This window comes from Sebastes umbrosus, chromosome 7, assembly GCF_015220745.1.
Source record: "Sebastes umbrosus isolate fSebUmb1 chromosome 7, fSebUmb1.pri, whole genome shotgun sequence".
In the NCBI taxonomy this organism is placed as follows: Eukaryota; Metazoa; Chordata; class Actinopteri; order Perciformes; family Sebastidae; genus Sebastes; species Sebastes umbrosus.
This window is the reverse complement of record NC_051275.1, coordinates 13274667-13294150: the sequence shown is the minus strand read 5'-3', so window position 1 is coordinate 13294150 and position 19484 is coordinate 13274667. Positions and strand designations below refer to the sequence as shown.

At 40.9% G+C, this 19484-nt stretch overlaps 1 protein-coding gene across 5 annotated transcripts in view; it reads left to right on the top strand.

Annotated features, from left to right (window-relative positions):
• Positions 1 to 19021, top strand: part of igsf9ba (immunoglobulin superfamily, member 9Ba) — a 79333-nt gene extending 60312 nt beyond the window's left edge. Inside the window, exons 13-21 of one of the 5 annotated variants that reach the window (XM_037775999.1) lie at positions 248 to 423; positions 3698 to 3924; positions 4421 to 4505; positions 4612 to 4773; positions 5717 to 5762; positions 6623 to 6709; positions 7426 to 9027; positions 14276 to 14406; positions 14488 to 19021. In XM_037775999.1, the coding sequence (XP_037631927.1) occupies positions 248 to 423; positions 3698 to 3924; positions 4421 to 4505; positions 4612 to 4773; positions 5717 to 5762; positions 6623 to 6709; positions 7426 to 9027; positions 14276 to 14406; positions 14488 to 14690 (2719 nt within the window). In that variant the 3' untranslated portion in view covers positions 14691 to 19021. Of the gene's footprint in view, positions 1 to 247; positions 424 to 3697; positions 3925 to 4420; positions 4506 to 4611; positions 4774 to 5716; positions 5763 to 6622; positions 6710 to 7425; positions 9028 to 11148; positions 11542 to 12001; positions 14409 to 14487 lie in introns of those variants that run through there. The other 4 variants (XM_037776003.1, XM_037776002.1, XM_037776000.1 and 1 more) reach the window with 4 other exon arrangements.
• The last annotated feature ends 463 nt before the right edge of the window (positions 19022 to 19484 follow it).

The window sequence follows — 19484 nt, the reverse complement described above, 5'->3', positions numbered from 1 at the left end:
ACCATTATAAACCATGAATACAAATAAAGAAATGATTAAATTAATTGTTTTAAGATAAGTAAAAAAAAATATCTGAAACAGAAAATCTTTTTGGTGCTTGAACTTTAAATCAACTGCAAATTTTCAGCCCCCACCAACTGAACAACGCTGTCTTGTGACTAATTACAGTTAGGACATCATTCGCCATTATTCAGGGTATAAAATCATGTATAACTCCTCTGTTTTTCTGTCTCATTTCTGTTCTCAGGTCAAAGAGAACAGACTTCGGTCCTCATGACTGGCACTCGATGCCAGTTTCCGGTGCTCAGATCTGGTTGGTGGTGCCAGGGCTGGAGCCTGGGACGGAGTACCAGTTCAGTGTGTTGGCGCAAAACAAACTGGGCACGGGCCCATTCAGCGAAGTTGTGACAGTCAACACTGCAGGTGGGTTCCCCATCCATTTTTACTGCTTTTTGAACTTCAGGATGAACCCACTGAGTTGCACTGAGACACTATTTATATGTTTTTAGAATATCATTCGACACCTATCATCACATACTGCCCTCTAGTGATGTTCACATTAATGTATAAGCATAAAACAAATAGCATTTAATCTACGTTTTAGTTGGGTACGCTTAAAAGCCTTTTGAAATGATGAGGCTTATTAGAATATCCATCAAAAATAAGACAGTAAAGATGCAAATATTTCTATTATTAATCATCTCTGTCAAGGAAACTTAACATGGTTTTAAGAAGGATTGGTTCATTAGCAACACAGCAGAGGTTTACACATGCATTATATCTTCTCTATATTTTGTTTTGCTTCCATTATTATGGCAAGCTGATAACCATTTTCATCACAATTACATTTTTTATTTAAATGTAACTTCAACAAAAGATACAAAAGCATGCAGAGGAAGAGGAAGTAGACTAAACCTAAGCCCTTGAATGTTTATACTGTAACATTATTTTTCACTTAATCATCCACTCAAAGTAAGTGGTATGTTTGCACACTGCTTTAAATCCATCCACCTCAATAATACACAGTTGGTGATTAAAACTGTTCATAAATCAAGGACTTTATGCCTCCTTGTTAAACCCATTTGTGCTCTCCTGTTAGGATTATAAAGAAGAAACCCCCAAACATGAAACATCATGACCATCAAATCATGTTAATGATGCTATGACTATCCAAAATCTGCCATATATGTATATTTTAGGCTGCATAAGATAAGAGTGGATGCACACAAAGTCTGGAAACCCTCAAAATGTGCTGAACTTTTTAAAAAGTGTGCACCCAGCACATGCAAAGAGCTGGGACGGGCTGATATTCCTTAAATAGTAGATATGTTTTAATGAGCTGAGTAATGCAACAGATACTTGTCACTGCAAACATTTTGAATTGTCATAGCAGCAAAGTCAGAGGTGTAACTAATGACAGAAACGATGGCACGGCTGCACGCACAATACCAGAGTCATTATTGTTATTAATGCTATTAGTTCCACCTGTGTTTGACAAGACGCCAACATGTTTGCCGTGAGAAAGATGTATTAGTGAGATGTCAGTCAGTGAAGGTAGCTGCATGTTTTGAAGTGCATGTTTTTTTAATTTTATTTTAAGAATAGCTGGGCTTCAGCCACAGCTAATGGAGATCCGAATAAAAGATAAAAGATGTAAAAGAAACAGATTTACATCTCTTTTTTTTTTACATCTAGTGTGTTGTAATCCAACTCATGCCTCAAGGGCACGCTGCCAATATCCAGTCTTTGTGTGCCGCCGCCTGAACTGAAACTGAATTAAAGGTGTATGGTATTTAAAATCAATGGCTCAGTAAAAAAGAGAAAAGGAATGAAAGGTGAAAATGCATTGCTGGATTTTCCACCACACAGTGGAGAGGACAAAGAAGTGAAAGTATTGAATGAAGGCACACCCAAAGTCCTCTAAGAAAGAAACAGTATGTCTTTACATCAAACAAACCCATGTAGTCTAACTCTGGTAAGTCCGGTTGTATCACATTTCCTTGAATATGGGAATCGATGTGACCTATTTATCAATCAAACCCTAAACTGTGAACAACTCAATTATAAAACTCTAATAGAGTTTTTTTCTCAAAGACTTGATGACAGTAGCTTCCTCACAATGCTGCCTTTGTTCTACAGTATAATGTACAATGTAAACCTGAATTCTGCTATTCTTTGCCAACTAACGATGTGTTGGAAGGCTTACCTTCATTCAACAAAGGCTAAATGAGGCTTGCAAAGTTCTGACCTAGTTCACACACTCGGGAGAGCAGCCAATACATGAATGGCAGTAGACAATAAAGTGTTTGGTTTATACTGTGCAGTATGTTTCCTGTACATGCCTTATTCTGTCATATGATATTATTTTCATTCTTTTTAAGCATGTATAATAAGGAGGATAGATTTTGGTTATGCATTCAATTCATTTAGTGTTTTTACAGTATTTGTTTGGTAATTAGGAAAACTGTGTCTTAAAGCTTTTTATTCTAAAAGTAAATAGTCAAAAGTCAAGACACATGAAGCTTTTTTAATCTTCATTTAACCAGTGGGATTGTGGAGGGAGACACTTCAGAGACATCTCTGGCAGTACTCAGTTGGAGGTTAGGTGGAGTACTTGTATATTCAGGGAGCTGAACCACTCAACTCTCTCAAGGCGTACAGCATATTTCATTTATATGATACAAAAGAGCAACCAAATCATTCATGTTACTCAGCTCTGTTTGTAAAACCGACATTGACTCTAGTCAGTTTTTAGCCATGCTAGCGGCATTGCTCTATGGATGGCAATTTTGGTCAGTCGGTCCACCACTTTGGTCCAGATGAAAATATCTCAACAATTGTTGGATGGATTACCATCAGATTTTGTACCGACATTTATGGTTCCCACAGAATGAATCCTACTGACTTCAGTGATCCCATGGCTTTTCCTCAAGCGCCACCAGCAGATCAAAGTTTTCACTTATCCTGATGTTGACATTTGTGGTTTTAAAGGAACAGTGTGTAACATTTAGGGGGATCTATTGGCAGAAATGGTATTGAATAATATTAATAAGTATGTTTTCTTTAGTGTATAATCACCTGAAAATAAGAATTGTTGTGTTTTTGTTACCTTAGAATGAGCCGTTTATATCTACATAGGGAGCGGGTCCTCTTCACAGAGCCAGACGCCATGTTTCTACAGTAGCCCAGAACAGACAAACCAAACACTGGCTCTAGAGAGGGACATTCACGTTTTCACGTTTTCGTGTCGACCACCGTAGTTCTCGTACACGCTTGGCTCATGGGAGAAATTTCAGTTGGTTGCAATATGCAACCTCACCACTAGATGCTGCCTGATCCAACACACTGCACCTTTAAGTCAAATGTCTTGATAACTATTGGAATGATTGCCACGATATTTGGTACAGAGTCAGACATTTATGCCCCAGGATGAATAACTCTGGTGATCCATTAACTTCGCCATCCTCTGGTCAAAATGTTTTTCTTTTTTTTTTGATGATGATGATGATGATGATGATGATGATGATGAATACTGCCAAACAAATGACATTCTCATCATTCTCAGCTGTACTTTTTGTTTAGTGCTAATTAGCAAATGTAAATATACTAACACATTCAACTATATTTTTTATCTGGGTCATGTCCGACATAGTTTCCTTTCCTGTTAACTTTTATGTTCATCATTTCTGGTCAACAGGCTCCCCTCTGGGTACCCCAGAACCACTGGTGCTTCTTACTCCACCACGGTGCCTCACAGCCAATCGCACGCAGCACGGTGTCCTCCTCACATGGCTCCCTCCAGCCAACCACTCCTCGCCCATCGACCGATACATCATGGAGTTCCGCCTCGGGGAGAGGTGGGAAGTTCTGGATGACCTGATCCCGTCCACGGAGACTGAGCTCATAGCCAGAGACCTCGTTCAGGTCAGTTAAATACATACACGTGGACACAGGAACAGGGGCTGTGGGAGGTGTAACACAGGAAGAACTGACTGAAAAGTAAATGAACAGAATCCATTTAACAATCTCCCCTTTTCAATATTATTTTCAATGATTAATCCATTTCTATACAGTACACATTTGTATCATATGCCATGTGTTTTAATGGACTAACATCAATGTACTCAAAAATTAATTTCTTATTTTCAGCCTTTTTGCATTTCAGTGCAATTTAATAACTAATTTATATTTAAAATGACAAAACGTTAGTTTGTAATAATTAAATTACTAAAATAGGATAGGAAACCATAATTCTCTTATTATGACGCAAACTATAATAAATAGAAAATGTGTCATATGTGTCATTATTATACATAGATCTGTTTTTAAAACACAGTCACAAAGTGATTTTTAAACATGATCTTGTAAGCTCTACACAAAAATCTGTGCATGAGATGAGTCTGTTGTGTCTCTGTTACAGGAGTCCTGGTATGAGTTCCGAGTGATGGCCGTCATGGATGACCTGATCAGTGAGAGCAGCAACGTAGTGGGAGTGTCTAGCACAGGTCAGTTTCTTTACAAACTACACACAGACATGCTTGACCCTTGTGAGGGACAGTTTTGTGAGTTTTTAACCTCTCCCTTTCACCCACTTGTCGTCTGCCCCATCAGATCCCTTCCCACCTGCGGAGTTGCCTGATGAGGGGCTGGCGCGGCCGGTGGTGGCGGGCGTTGTGGCAACTATCTGTTTCCTGGCAGCGGCAGTACTGTTCAGCACTCTAGCAGCTTGCTTTGTCAATAAGCAACACCGTCGCAAACTCAAGCGTAAACCAGGTCGGTCTCCCTCTCTCTACTCATGTCTAGTTCACACTACAAGACTTTTGGAGTGGTCAGATCTCAGTACTGTTCACACTACACAACTTGCTGTCTTGTAATCGGGAGTCTTGAAGTAGTTATGGTTTTCAAACTACGTGACTGACCAACGACAGGGGGTCACACACTACGAGATCTCCTCGATGAGGTCTCCAAACTATGTTTTGTCACGAAAAGGCATGCAAGACATACATGGGAAATGACGTGATATTATGCGCCGGACACATTGCTGATGTTGTTGTTCGCACGTGTTCACAAAATAGCCTGCCATCGGTTTATTTATTCTTCTAGTCGCAACAACAACTTCGTGTTGCAAATGCAGCACATACAGTAAGTTCCTATTGTTACAGGCGACCCATCCTTCCCCAGATTTCCCATTAACCCGTGTCTTGCGCTCTCAATGGCTGTAGCTCGTGGCTGGAGTCCCCGACAGGTCCAGATATTTAGAATGCTAGATATATGGAATGTATCTGCGAGGCATCGGCAAGCGTCGGCGAGCTTCTCGACTTGTGTCTTTGAGCAGTTCACACCTAACACTCCAGCGCCGATGTGCGTGCAGCCAGCCAACACCGATTTGCCTCTAATCTGGGGCTTTTAACGGTGATCTCCAAAAACTGCCAGGGAACGTAAAATCACGGCTAAAGTCATGTTGTGTGAACTAGCTATTAATTAACATGTAATAAATGTAGTATTACATGTTTGACCATGGATGGATTACTGCATGGGCCTACTGGGCTCATGGGACCACTGGGGTGACACAAACATGTAAAAGGCCCCCTGAAAAAACAAGGCAGTCATTTCAGTCTGGGTGTCTTGCTCCTATGGATCCGCCCATGTGTCTGACTTCTACTCGTGGTGTTCAACAGAGAAAATGCTAAATCGTTAAATGTTTTTTTCCTCTCAGATCCTCCCTTGTCGGTGACACACTTCAGGAAAAGCATTGAGTCACCGTAAGTAAAGCTAAACGCCAGAGCTCCTGCAGTCTGCCAGAGGCGGCTACTACTGTGCATCTTCTAATGCACCTTTTTACTAAATATCTCTCCCCGTGCATGCTGTGAGAAGGCATTTATTTTAACAATAAATAACAGTAAAAACTACAAACACTTACATTTATTTTGAAGCAGCTGCCGACTGGAAATACACAACCTTTTTAGAGCCTTGTTAGTGGAGCTGATGATCACACACAGCATGCTTTCTCCTGTGCATTTGGACAAGATGGCAAGAGATTGTATATTTGTTAAAACGTCCCAAAATGAATAAGCCTAGATTATATGTCCGGGCTATATTTGAAGGGTGTGGAAGAACATGTACACAGTAGCAGCCTCTAGCGGATCACGGGCAGATTTAAAGAAAGTTCAAAGCAGCCGAGTCAGCATTTTAAGCACATTACCCAGAGTGCCCAAGCTGCAGTATGTGTATTGATTTTTGATCCATCTGTATTCTTAACGCTGTCTGCTTTCTGCATGATCCTAAGTGTTTAATAAATGCTATCTTTTTGGTTTAGCCGCACATTTACTGTACAGTATCCGCTACATGTGTGTATTTGTCTGTCTGTATGTAAATCTCGTGTACATGTATGACTGCATTTCAATCTCCAATAGAGGCTCATTTGTGACAATAATCTGTGTAAATCCCACTCCAGAATAAATGTTTGTTTGCCTGAGACTTTAGGAGAAAAAAAACGTCAGATACTTTTGTTTATTTTTTTAATTAAATGGTCCAGGCAGGTCAGGGAGTTCACACTTAGTCCTTCCTGCAAGTGGCATAGTCAGATATGAACCAGGCCCATGTCGTTTGTCTCCCATCGCAGGCCTCCTCTCACCCCCTTGCCAGGGGTAGAGCCCTGCTGGGACGAGCCTGCCAGGAGCAGTTTCTTGCCCCCGCCCGCCAGCCCCCTGTGAGTGCCGGCCTGCACCAAAATACAGAGTGTGCTGAACTGCACTGGCTTGGCTGCATGGTTAATGCATTGCATAGAAATGATCAACTGACAATGACTATTTGTTGTAGCGAAGCCCATATCGCTGGCCTATTTGCATGTACAGACTTTTCCACGCACCATACAGGGATTAAAATCGCCTTAGCTGCATGTACAGTCCAGTACTGTGTATATGCACTCTTTATAATGTATGTCTACCTGATGCATTCACTGACCCAGTAAAGTGTCGACTATGCTGCTCCTGGTGTGGGCAAATGAGGCCTGGTTAGATGTCATCTGCTTTCCTCACATCACCATTTGGTGCAGCATATGGAGATTGGTCTCACGTCTGCTCAAGAAGATGTAGATTCAATAGATCTGCGATGCGGTTGTCATGGTTGCGTCGTTTGGTTCTCCTCTCATCCCGTCATTCCGGCTTGGCTCATTAGCTGCTGTCCTATCAGGATGCTGCCGCCGCCATAAACTGGTCATTATCATAATGCGGTTCATTATGGCTGCCTTGATAGAGTGCTTTGGCTTTGTATTGTGTCATCTGTTTAGCTTAAGAATGAAACCGCAATCATGCCTTTTAATTTAAAGCATCAGAGATTTTGTTTTTAAAAAAACTTTTCGCACTTTCTCTTTGGGGTTTTCATCGATGTTAAACTAATGCCTTCTGCATTTTTTTTTTTTACCAGGTTATCATCGGGGAAGATAAGTCCAGAGAGCTCTCCTCCATCTCGGCCCCGCTCTCTTTCTTCAGATGGTTCCCAGGGCCCGGGCCTGTACGTCAGGAAGCTGCCCAGCCCTCAGCGAGAACGAGACAAAGAGCTCTCCTTCTACAAGAAAACCAAGCGTGCCATAGCCAGCAAGAAATACAGTGTGTCCAAGTATGAGGCGGAAGCCACCACGCCCATTGAGCTGATAAGCCGCGGCCCCGATGGACGCTTCGTCATGGAGAGCCCACCGCCCCGCCGCATCCACGGTTTCCCCTTCGCAGAGGAGTCTGACATGTACCCCGAGTTCCGGCAGTCTGACGAGGAGAATGATTTTGACCCCGGGCCTCTGCCGCCCATCATGCCCACGCTGCGGCCCCAGCTCTCCCCAACGTCCTCCAGCCTGGAGTCAACGCAGCCCCCCAACTACAGCCCCCGCCTACACAGAGCCATGGAAGGTATGAGCTTTGCAGAGGGCAGTGCACTTCACGCCTCAGGGCAGGCCCCGGCCTCCCGCTACAGGGGCTTTCCCCAGGGCCCATTCTATGGGTATCTAGGCAGCCGCATTGAATCAGGGATTCCACCACCATTCTACATGCCTGACATCAGCCCGCGTAGCTCTGCTCTGTCCTCCCCCCCAGGCACTGCCGAGGGGCCCTTCGGTTACCCCTCCATCCCGGAGGAGAGTGGCGAGATGGAGCACCATCAGTACACTGCCTCTGGCCATTCTCTGTCTCACACACACAGCCCTCCTCGCTCTCCCGAAAGCTGGCAGCCTCATGAGTTACCCTTCCTGGGTCTAGAGGGTCCACGGTTCATATACCCACCTCACCATCCCTTACATCATCCCCAGGACCTCCCTGATCCACCCCCATACCCTCCTCACTCTCTCCCCCCCAGTCGCCTGCACCTCCCTTCCCTAAAGGATCCAACAAGCCCTGGACTCCTGCAGCTGGAGGTCCCTATGGCTCCCCCAGGCAGAGACCGGTCCATGGGGCCTCCGGTTAGGCGTTTAGCTATGCAACAGGCCCAGAGTCTCGGCCAGCTCAGACACACGGCCCACGGTGTGGGTGTACCAGTGTTGCCTTACCCTGACCCGGCAGCCCGCACAGGGAGCCCAAGCACAGCCCCCAGTAGTAGCCCTCAGTCCTGGCTCAGCCCGAGGGCGGGGCGCCGGGCAGACCCCAGCCTACCCCCGCTAGTACTCCAGCCCTCCCGCCTCTCTCCGCTCTCCCAAAGCCCCCTTAGCACCCAGCCGGGTTCCCCAGATATTCTAGTGCGGCCCCCTCCGCGCCCCAGCATCCTCCGCACCTCTCGGTCTCTGGAGATGCACGAAATCACCCTGCAGCCCTCGGCCACGGTCAGTTTCTCCCGGAGGTCCTCCCTGTCGGCCTCTCCCACTCAGAGCCAGGGCGCCAGGCAACCCAGCCCCAGTTACCACGCCCACATGTCCTATGCCTCCACTGCAGCCAGTTACCCCTCCCAGTCCCCCTCTCCCCCTCAGGAGGGCAGGGATGTGTTCGGTCAGAGGCCATCCCAGAGAAGGACAGAGGAGGAGATGCTGCCCTCAGAGCAGGCCTCAGGGTAGGTGATCCACTCCAGTAGAGAATAGTCACATATTTATTTAAAGGGGAGACTTGTCTCCTCGTCTGCTCTCTATTCCAAATTTCCTCGGTATTTATCCACAGTTTTTTACTTTGATGTTTCCATTTAGGCATAATTAAGATGCATATTGTACTTTAATATGCAGAAGGCATGTAATTGCATTTAGCACACATTGTATCAGTTCATACAAAATGACATTTACCTGAACTTGATGGCATGTGAAAGCTCAATTTGATTTTAAGATAATGTATTATTGTCTTTTATCATTTGATAGCTCATATTTGATAACATAAAATATTCATCACAATGCAAATTGAAGTCAAAATAATGACTATAGGAGCATTTAAATGAAACACTAAGCTACAAGCTACAGGAACCCGTAAAACGTTTACTGTTTATAAAACTGTGATATCTTTTTCTGTCCCCATTTTGAACATTGAAACTTTGAACTTAAGTATTTTTCATAGCTTGATATAAATTAAATTTGATCAGATCAAACTTAGCGTGTGAATCACTATCATAAGTTATTTTCATGTTCAACTTGAACAATTAACTGTATATTTAATGAACATTTACATACTTTTTATTACACTTTATTACATACAAAGAAAAAGTTACCACTTTCTGAAAATCCACTCTTTATTAAGCTGCAAGTAATGGCTTTATTCATGGTTAATAAACTGTTTACTAATTTGTTACAGAAAAGTTATAACCCATTAATAAAAACAACTTTTGGGTTGCTATGTTGTAAAATCTCTATAGCTGTTAAGTCATTAATAAAGGTTTTAACAGTCATTATCTAAGGGTGAGAAACCATCAGAAAGAAATTTTAACAAATCATTAATAAAGAGTTTCTTAATTTTAAGAAGCAAACAGAACAAGTTTATAAGTTGTCTGTACAGTATTTATAAGCGTTAATAAATCATTTATATTGGTTTGATTATTTTATTTTTAATAGCCCATAAAAAAAGAACATTTAACAAAGCAATATAAATATTAACAGAATACTGATGGAGGAAGATCTTTTACTTAAGTAAAGTGGCAATAACACAGTGTAGAAATACTCAAAAAAAGGTAAAAGTACCAGTACAAAAGTATTAGCATTAGGATCACAATATACTTAAAGTACCAAAAATACAAATACTCCAAATAATGTATATTATTGGATTCTAATTATTTGTGTAGTTATTTGTTCATTACTGGTGGGGCTTATTTGAAGTACTTATGCTGCAGGGTAGCTTGTGAATTAACCCGCGGAGTTCAATAAAGTCTTACATCTTAACCTATAATAATACATCATCATTTATTTGTTGATTATGTTTAATGTAAATAATCTCAATCATAGGAGTAATAAATACAATATTTGCTTCTGAATTTTATTGGAGTAGAAGGATAAAGCAGCAGAAATTAAAATACTCAATTGAAGTACAAATACCTCAGAATTGTACTTAAATACAGAACTTGAGTAAATGTAATTAGTTACTTTACTCCACTGTAAATTGTTGATTGAGTATATTTTGGTCCAAATACTCTGCAGAACCTTTTTTCAGAAGATCAGAGATCAATTTTATGAAATCAAGAGCTAAAAAGACAAATTCACAACCTGGCAACCCAAGAGTAGATATTATGGTTTATAACAGCATTAGTAAGTGATTTATTAACCATCAATAAAGCCTTTATAAAGGGTGTCTTATTAGAAATTGGTATCTACTGTATAAGGATTAAAAACAGCCAGTTTTTTATGAAGGAATTCAATAATCTAATCTCACTAGAAGGGATTATTTGCCCCAATAATCTGATAGATCAGTGCCCCCGTACACAGATTGACAGTCAGACATTACGCAGGAGGTTTCTTGCTTTGACACCTACATAAAACCATAGCTGAGACTCATATACTTTTATGCCCCACAGTTATTTCTTTACTGCACACTTATTCCTGCGCCCCCTCACACCCACCTCACACCCCTAGAAAAGCTAAAGCCACGAAGCAGAGACTCGCTCCTGCACTGATCACTGGCCTTTAAAGGGAAGGGAGCTTATAGGGCTGCTGCTTTTATAGAGGGTAAGGGTCTTACGTGATTTGTTTTTGATTGATCTCAGCTATCTGGGCAGCGTTGTGACCCGGTCCCCTCCGCCGCAATAGGTAAGGGTCGGACCCATGTCTGAGAGGGGAGGGGTCAGCAGGGGGAGGGCTCTAATCACTCTCTCCTTTAAAGGGGAATCGCTTTGGGTTGTGCCTCTGTGCTGGATTCAAGTGAAGTACAACTAATGGTAATAATGACTGCAGGACACATTTGTCAATACACACTTTTCCCAGGCACAGTAAGCCTGCTGTGGCCTAGTAGGCCGCAGTAATTAGGCTTGTGAGCAAGCACGAGGAGCCGTTTTGGACTGCGGAGAAGCATTTTTGTCTTTGGATTTGTCTTTTTGAATACAGACATGTTTCCCTGCACCAAAAAAAAAAAAAAAAAAGCCTTGAATCAATAGAGGACGCACATGAATGATAGACTGGAGTATTCCCCTTTAAAGTTTTGTTCCATGTGCAAAATGCCATGCATGCATTCTCTAAACTTCTCTCTACGACCAAACAAATAACAACAATCCTCAAACTAAATTCTTTGTCACATTTGTTGTCCTAAGTGCTTTCGTTTTTTCTGTCATGTGACTGTTTTTTAATGGCCATTTCCTCTTCCTGTCATGTGACTTGTTCTCTTAACGGCCATTTCCTCTTCCTGCCATCTCCTCCCGTCAGCATGGTGAAGCCTCTGTACGCAGTGTTCATGTTTATGAAAGTGTGCTGTACAGTGTTCATGTCTATGGATTTGTACTATATTTAACACACTGTGCACACAGTTTATGTGATAATGGAAATGTTCTCTTATCTGTCCAGGACTGTTTCTCACATTTTTGTCTCCCCCTCTCTGCTAACGCCTCTCAATCTCTCTCTCCACAGTGACAAAATGATGGACAAGCATCTGTAAAGCTTTGTGTTCCTGTGCCTTTTGAAACAATACAATGTTTGGCACAACAACCTGACTTAATGAAACGTTAAATCAGGTTGTGACGCTGTTTGCATTCAGTTCTTTGAAAGGCAAAGACATTGAGCCAACAGTGAGCCTCATGAAACTAAAATGTTAAAGAGTTTGTGAGGTTAATTCAGTTTCATTTTATTGCATCTTTCTATGAGAGAATGACAACAAAACCAGAGTATTCGGTATGAGGTAAAACTGCATACTATGACAGTGAAGCTGCTTTAGATTGTTGTGATTTATACATTGATTATTTTTCATTAAACTTAGCATGTATCACTCATGAAATGAAAATAGTTCTTCAGGGTTCAAAAAGAGCTGTTTTCTCTTTTAAATCACACACTTTATATTAACAAACAGTAAATAGGTGTTATTGGTCGCTATAAGCCTCATAGATGTGGGTCAGTAGGGGCCTACTACACCCTCTAGTAGGTTTTATCATCTTCTCACATGGTTGATCTCTGCAAAAAGGTATAAAAGAACACAACAGCGACCCCTAGCGACCGTAGTAACTATGACAGGAGTAGAAGCAGAAGTCAGACGGTTTAGTATAGACAATGAGAAACTCCATATGGGGTGGAGGTCGTTGAGGATGGATGGGACACAAAACACAGGGTTTTTGAGACGGGTCTGATTGCAGCCGCTTATTATTCTCTAATTTCTCAATGCACAGCTGTTCTGGCTGTAAGCCTACCGTACGTACTTCATCGTAAAGACACACAAAATAAGACAGCAGACAACAGTAAACCAAGATGAGCTCGGTCAATAGTTATCTTATGTAGGCTCTGTGAGGACATGCGGATGTTCATGGTGGCAGTTCAAGCACACATATTTGGATATGTGAATTTCTATATAGTTGCCTACGGCAACCATACCGGAGATTTGTCTCCAGCATCTGAGGCAGTTCCTTCCTTTAAAATCGTGCTATGTAGCTAAAAGTAGAGAACATTTCGCTACCAGCATCATTACATTAGTAGCATCACGGGATGTTGACTTGCTTGCTAGAAGCTAGCTTTGTTAAGTTAGCAAGCTAGCTAGCTTTGTTAAGATCAAATTGGTACAAATTGCCTACTGTTTATTATTGACTGACACGAACAGGACAATAAAGTTACTGGGCAAAAAAAAAGTCAGTAGCTACAGGGCTTTTACCCAGGAGGCCGGGGTTCACCTGCCATGTGAAACAACCGGGGAGTTGTCTTTGTGTTCACAAGTGTAAAGTTTCGCTTTCACTTTTTTATCGTAGTTATTTTAAGTCAAAACATTATGTTTTCCCTAAACTTTACTTGTTTAAGTGTTTTTGTTGCCTAAAGCTAAAAAAGTTGTAGCTTTGTTGCCTAAACCTAAATAAGCGTTTTTGTTTGTTTTGTTTTTGTTTCATTCAGTGTTAGAACGTGTGGCTTTTAAGTCTCGCTTTCATTTTACAAGGTAGTAGGCGTAGTAGGCCCCTGCTGACCCACATCTATGGTGCCTATAGCGACCGATAACACCTATCTAATGGCCTGAAACTCTCAGAGAAACGTCCATGCATCTACTGTAAACTAAAAATAGTGGTATTGGAAGATAAGACTTCCTTGTTACGGGAAGTACCAGAAATTATTTTCATTTCATGAGTTTTATACAGCAAAGAGACAAATATTGCCCGCATTTCTGAAGCAGTCACTATTTAAAGACCCAAACCTGAGTGAGCAAAGTCATTGTTTAAACCTGAAATGTGTTTGTTTCCATTTTTAACACTTTAACACTACGACTACAAAATCCCCCTGATTTTAAAAATACAATCATGGGACCTAAATTAGAGAACGTTTTGTTTCACTAACACTTTACCCTTTAAGAATAATGTGAAGTCAGCATCATTCCTATAAATCCTGGACTGGGTCTTTAATGTAATGATTGTTTGAGAAGAAACTTAACAGCCAATAAATTCACCAAATCCACCTTAAGTCAACTATTCTTTCTTTCTCTCACTTTTCTTTCTTTCTTTGAGTCTAACTTTTATCATCCATCATCGCAGATAGAAAGTGGAATTTCATCATCTTAGTGAAAGGGCTCTCAGTAGAAGCACAAGAGCTCATCAAATCATATGATACTGGAAATAAATGCAAAGTGTCATTCTGTCTTTTCACATCTGAGGCGGGACCGAACGTGACAGTTGGATTAACGCAGAGCAACGTATGCTGTGCTGTCTCTCTTCTTCCTAGGGAACCTCTAGGTGCGTCTAGTGATCCTGCCGGGTCTGAGAGCTTACCAGCACTGCTACACCACTGTATTACTAAAGCCAAGGGAGAGGCCGCCAACAACAATAACAACACAACCTCCGGAAGGAGAACAGGTTCGTATGACGGTTAGAGAAACAGTAAATCTCAAAATCTGTGGGTGGTGTGTTACCCCTCCTGTGCTTTTCCCCTTCCAGGTGCGTGTCCCTCTCAGACCCAGCAGCAATCTCAGACACCCCAAGAGGGCGAGGATCTCCACAGAAAGAGGAAAAGGCAGAACAAGAAGAACCCCTATCTCTATTTGACCTCCTTCCTGCGCCGCAGGCAGTCTGAGGAGGACCAGACAGGCATACTGGCCAGTGCAGACTCCGAGGGCCCAAATTATGGGACTCTACGCTGACCCGTGTGCCCACCAAGCCATCGGACTCGACTAGACTGACCTCCCCACCTCAGCTCCTCCCTGCTCTCTAGCTAATACATTTCTTATAATCTCTAAAAAGCTCATCGGTGAGCGGGAAACATCCAGCTGAATACTCCGGGGGTTGGCAAAATCTCATTTGAAGACAAGAACAATGGCTTTTCTGAGTTATCACCACTACTTGTCTCCGAGGAATTTCACTTGAAAATGCTCTGAAAAATATATAATGTATATAAATAGTAAAAACAAGGGAATTAAGCTTCCTCCTGAAGTAATAAAAATGTGTTGGTCGAGTATGTCGCAACACGTTGAAGATTTTTCACTCACTGGTCATTGAGGGGTCCATATCTTTAGGTTTTTCAGTGATAACAGTGTACTGTGAAGCCTGGTGCGTCTTCGGACACGGACATTGAGTCTACCTTTCCTACAATACAAATAGTGTCAGTATTTAAACACAGGGTTCTTACCACCAAATATACCTCAGAGTAAACGCAGAGTTGCTGTAATTCTTGTGGTATACTGTACGTACTTGACCTTTTTACATATGAAAACGTATGGACAAAAAGGTTTATATCACACTCCGCTCTCATTCAAACGGACAATACGGCCTGACTTTATCTAATTTACAGGCTTTTTACTATCGGTAATAGCTGGCATCGTGTGTTTTATTTTCATTTAACGCCAACCATTAGAGGAGTGTCTTAATCGTAGTGCTCGATGGCTCAGTGTGTTCATTATTATAGCACCGCATTAAGATAAAGCTCTCAAAATAATTTCGCTCAACAAGAGGTTGGACTCGTAGGGTTTAGAGGAACAGGGTGATGAATTGTGAAGTGTACTGTAGTATGTATTTCATTATTAAGGAATCATTTGTGAAGCGTGGCACGTCTCGAGGTGCCTTTTTTTGCCTTTTTCTCTCTTGTTTTTTCTAACATAAACTGCCTTTTTCCTTCGCCTTCTCATATTCGTCTCTTCTGGGTGGGGGGGACTCCAATATTATGTGTGTTTTTACTTTCTCTGCCAAGGACACATGAGAGAAAATGCTACAGAAACTGTTTTTTTTTGTTGTTTTGTTTTTACATTTATACTTTAAATGGGTACCTGCTTTGACTGTGTATATCCAAGTAATAGGACAGAATACCCATAGAAATACAAAAAAAAGAAGATTAAAAAAAAATAAATCCAATAAATAGAACTTCAGTGGAAAAGTACAGAAGCGTGAGTTTTCATGCGAAAAAGAACAACCCAGTAGGATGTTAATGTTTAACAGCAGCTGTTAGAGGAGAATGTGATTGCTTCATAAAGCCGTTAACAAGCAATGGGGGAAATATTCAAACAACGGCCACCCTGACTGTTTATCTTTAACTGTATATTACTTGCTAGCTACTTCTCTGTATTGTTTGTTAATTTTTTCGACACTAACCGATAATGAATGTATGTTTTGCTGTACAGGAAATGAATGTCCCGATGTCACAGTACATTGAATGACCCATTACGTTGTTTATAGTGCAGCGATGACCAGTTGGCACACCAAATTGTTAAACTTCTCTGTACGCGGTAATAACTAACGGGCCCCCCGAGCCAAGGTCCCTTTCTTCTGACGGCTACGAAAATGTCCTTTTACTGCTATAGTTCAATCACTGAAAGACATATCAGATATATTCATCTGCTACAAACAAATCCGAGGTTTTCCGGCAAAAATATCCACACGAATCGACTCAATGTCTGCTTAATGAAATCTCTTTTTGACAAGTGAGAGAATGATGATTGCCTGAAAAAGTGAAAGTGCATATTTAACAAATTGGTTTCATGTAAGATATAAAAAAAGAAGAAAAAATCTATATTTGTTATGTACTGTACATGGTATGTATTGTATTTGTAAAGATAAATCAAACCATGTTTTACAGGAAGGATGAGGATGTACTGTATGAAAAGACGGGAATGGATCCCAATGAAATTAGATTATATATCAAAGTATTTGCTTACAGTACGGCTTTAAGTGGATAATGTTTCTAAAACATTTTTAAGGTGCCTCATTTGTCATACTTTAGCAGACGTTATTTTATCCGAGAAGAAAAAGAGAAACCTTAATGTTAGTACCGTACGATGTATTATCGCCATAGCCCGCTGGCTGCACAAGTAGTATTTTCTCTGATGTATAGTACGTGAATGCCCATTGGGAAAAGCTTTAGAAGCAGAAGTGTGTCACCCTCTATAATAATAATAATAATAATATTCCTGGAAACATACTGTATTTTGCCCGTCCATGAGCACACATGTAGATTTCACTCCAGATATTTTCGCCTTCAGGGTGTCCAAAGCAAATAAACTGAAGGAAACTTTTTTCTAAGAGTCACACAGAACATGCTATAGTCATGTACGATACTGCTGTGCTGTGGAGGAAATTGTGTTTACATTAGTTTGATAAAGAAAAAGTGTGTTAGGGCGTAGTTGCTTTTGAACATTACGACTTGGTGCTATGTTTAACTTTGTGGTGCTGTAGAATAGAGGTCTTTTTCTTTTTCTGTTTCCACAAGCGACTCTTTCGGCCCTGTGTGTTTTGAGCAACTAAACTAGCTCCGGTAGATAATATCATAACAGTATCATGGTGTGATAGACAATACTGGGAAAAAAAAAATAGTAGTATAACCTCAAATAATAGTGTGACATTCAAATGAACTCAAGATGACCTGTTTTCTATAGTGTGTTTGCAACGTCTGTCTGTGCTTCCAAGGTACCCTCTCTCTAAAGTATACTTGTGATGATATTGAGAATATTAACCCAGCCTAAAAAGGAGAAACATAACCTGATTTTAGATTAGTTAACAACCACAGGACACGTGGGAGGCAATCCGAGAGCGTCGTCAGGTCACGAGGGGATCTTTTCTACACACTTCCTGTATACCATCTTTGGTTAACAGCACTGTTTTTCCAAGCACACTATTTGCAGGGGGGCGTAACCGTCTCGCGTCATCTCGCCACCTTTTTTGACGTCAGAATTCCTACTAGTACTGTACAGTATGGCCAAGAGTCGTCATCAGACCACATTTGTATTTATTGCTCCTGGTAGAAAAGGTATTTTGAAAGCCTCTCCGTGGGTTTAAACGAATGGATGTCGTCTTCCGGGCTCTTTTTTGCATATTCAAACAGAAACATGTACAGCGTTTAAGAGGGCTGCTTTGGACGTACTGTTAGCTCAATTTTTATTTCATTTTTATATTTTTTTTGCTTACAGCTTTTAGTGCATCACTAGGTGCTGGTAGGACAATACTTAGAACCGATTTGATTTTTTATTGTATTAATCTTGCATGTAGAGACAATACAAAAAAAACAAAAAAACGCCTATTTAGCAATCATTCATGGACATCAGAGCTGGTTGTTAATGGACGGAAAAATAGAAATATGTAGTATTTTCTATATTCTCTGTTTTTTCATGTGTACCAGCACTGAGAAACTAGAATGTATTATTATTACCGTAGGCTACAATAAAGCACTACATCGTCGACTGTTTTAGCTAATGCTCATACTCAAGCAAACCAAGTAGTGCTTAAAAAGGAAGAAAATTTACTACATTTCATTTTCATCCACTGAACTCTGTGCTGTACATCACATGTTTACATTCTGTATTATATGTTGTTTATTGTTTTTTTGTACATAATTTGTCTCCATTAAGTTCAACAATGTTCATATGTAAATATTTCAAAGCAAAAAACATGTTTTTTTTAAACGATAACCTGATGTTTCTCTTTTTTTTCTGTCAGTTTTTTAGACTTGTCATTCTGTTCTGTCACCACATCAGGTATTACGCTTCACTTAACTCTTTTGTGAGCAATTAACTCATACTGTATGGTGCTGTACCAAAGCCTTATGTATAATATTTGTATTACTTTCTTTCTCTCGTTTTTTGCCACTGCTGTCCAGTGAATTCTGTATATCGTCTGAGATCATGTCTTACTCACTCTTCATGTTCAACTGCCATGGATCTTTTTTTCTTTATTGAGTAAACAGAAACCTGAACGGACTATGATGTAAAAACAATCCTGTTGGCCTGTAACCAACTGGCCTGGATGTATAGTGACAGACAGTCGCCATCGAAAGCCTTTATAGGTGGATAAACGCACAGGCTCACTCCTGTTGGCTCACCGTGACGTAGACATGGGCCTAGCACATGATCTATGCTCTGTATATGGCATGTCTATGAGAATATGAAAGCAGTGTTGTATTCATGTCACCATATCATTTCAAATGCTTAGTCCCATACGAAATTTTCCTCTCAAATTTTTGTATTTTGATATAATAAAAAAATCAAAAGAGGTTTTTTATTTTTCTTGTGGTTTTGTTTGCTTGAAGGAGGTGTAATTCACATGCTGGACACAGGGTGTAGGTGTTGGGCAGAATATATTGTGGGTGGGGGATAGGTGGCAGCTTAATCAGGTCAAGCTTTTTTTGTTTTTTAATTCTAGGACACACCAGCAGCAGCAGCCCATGACTTAAAGTACCAGGTGTTGTATTCAGTTTTTTTCCTCCTCAAAATTCACTTTGAATTCCGTCTTAAATGTGACAAATGCATTTCGAAACAAAAAGTGTTCAAGTCAGATCAAAGGCCGTGTTTAAATGCACTCATGTTGTTCAATGATTAATATTTTTGACCCCGTCTCCACCCAAACGTTAAGGAATGAATTGTGTGGCGGCGGAGCCAGAACAAGGAAAACAAATAAGTTGGAAGAGGATGAAGTCTGTCAGAATGACCTTTGTGCTTTTGTTCAGATTCCCCCTG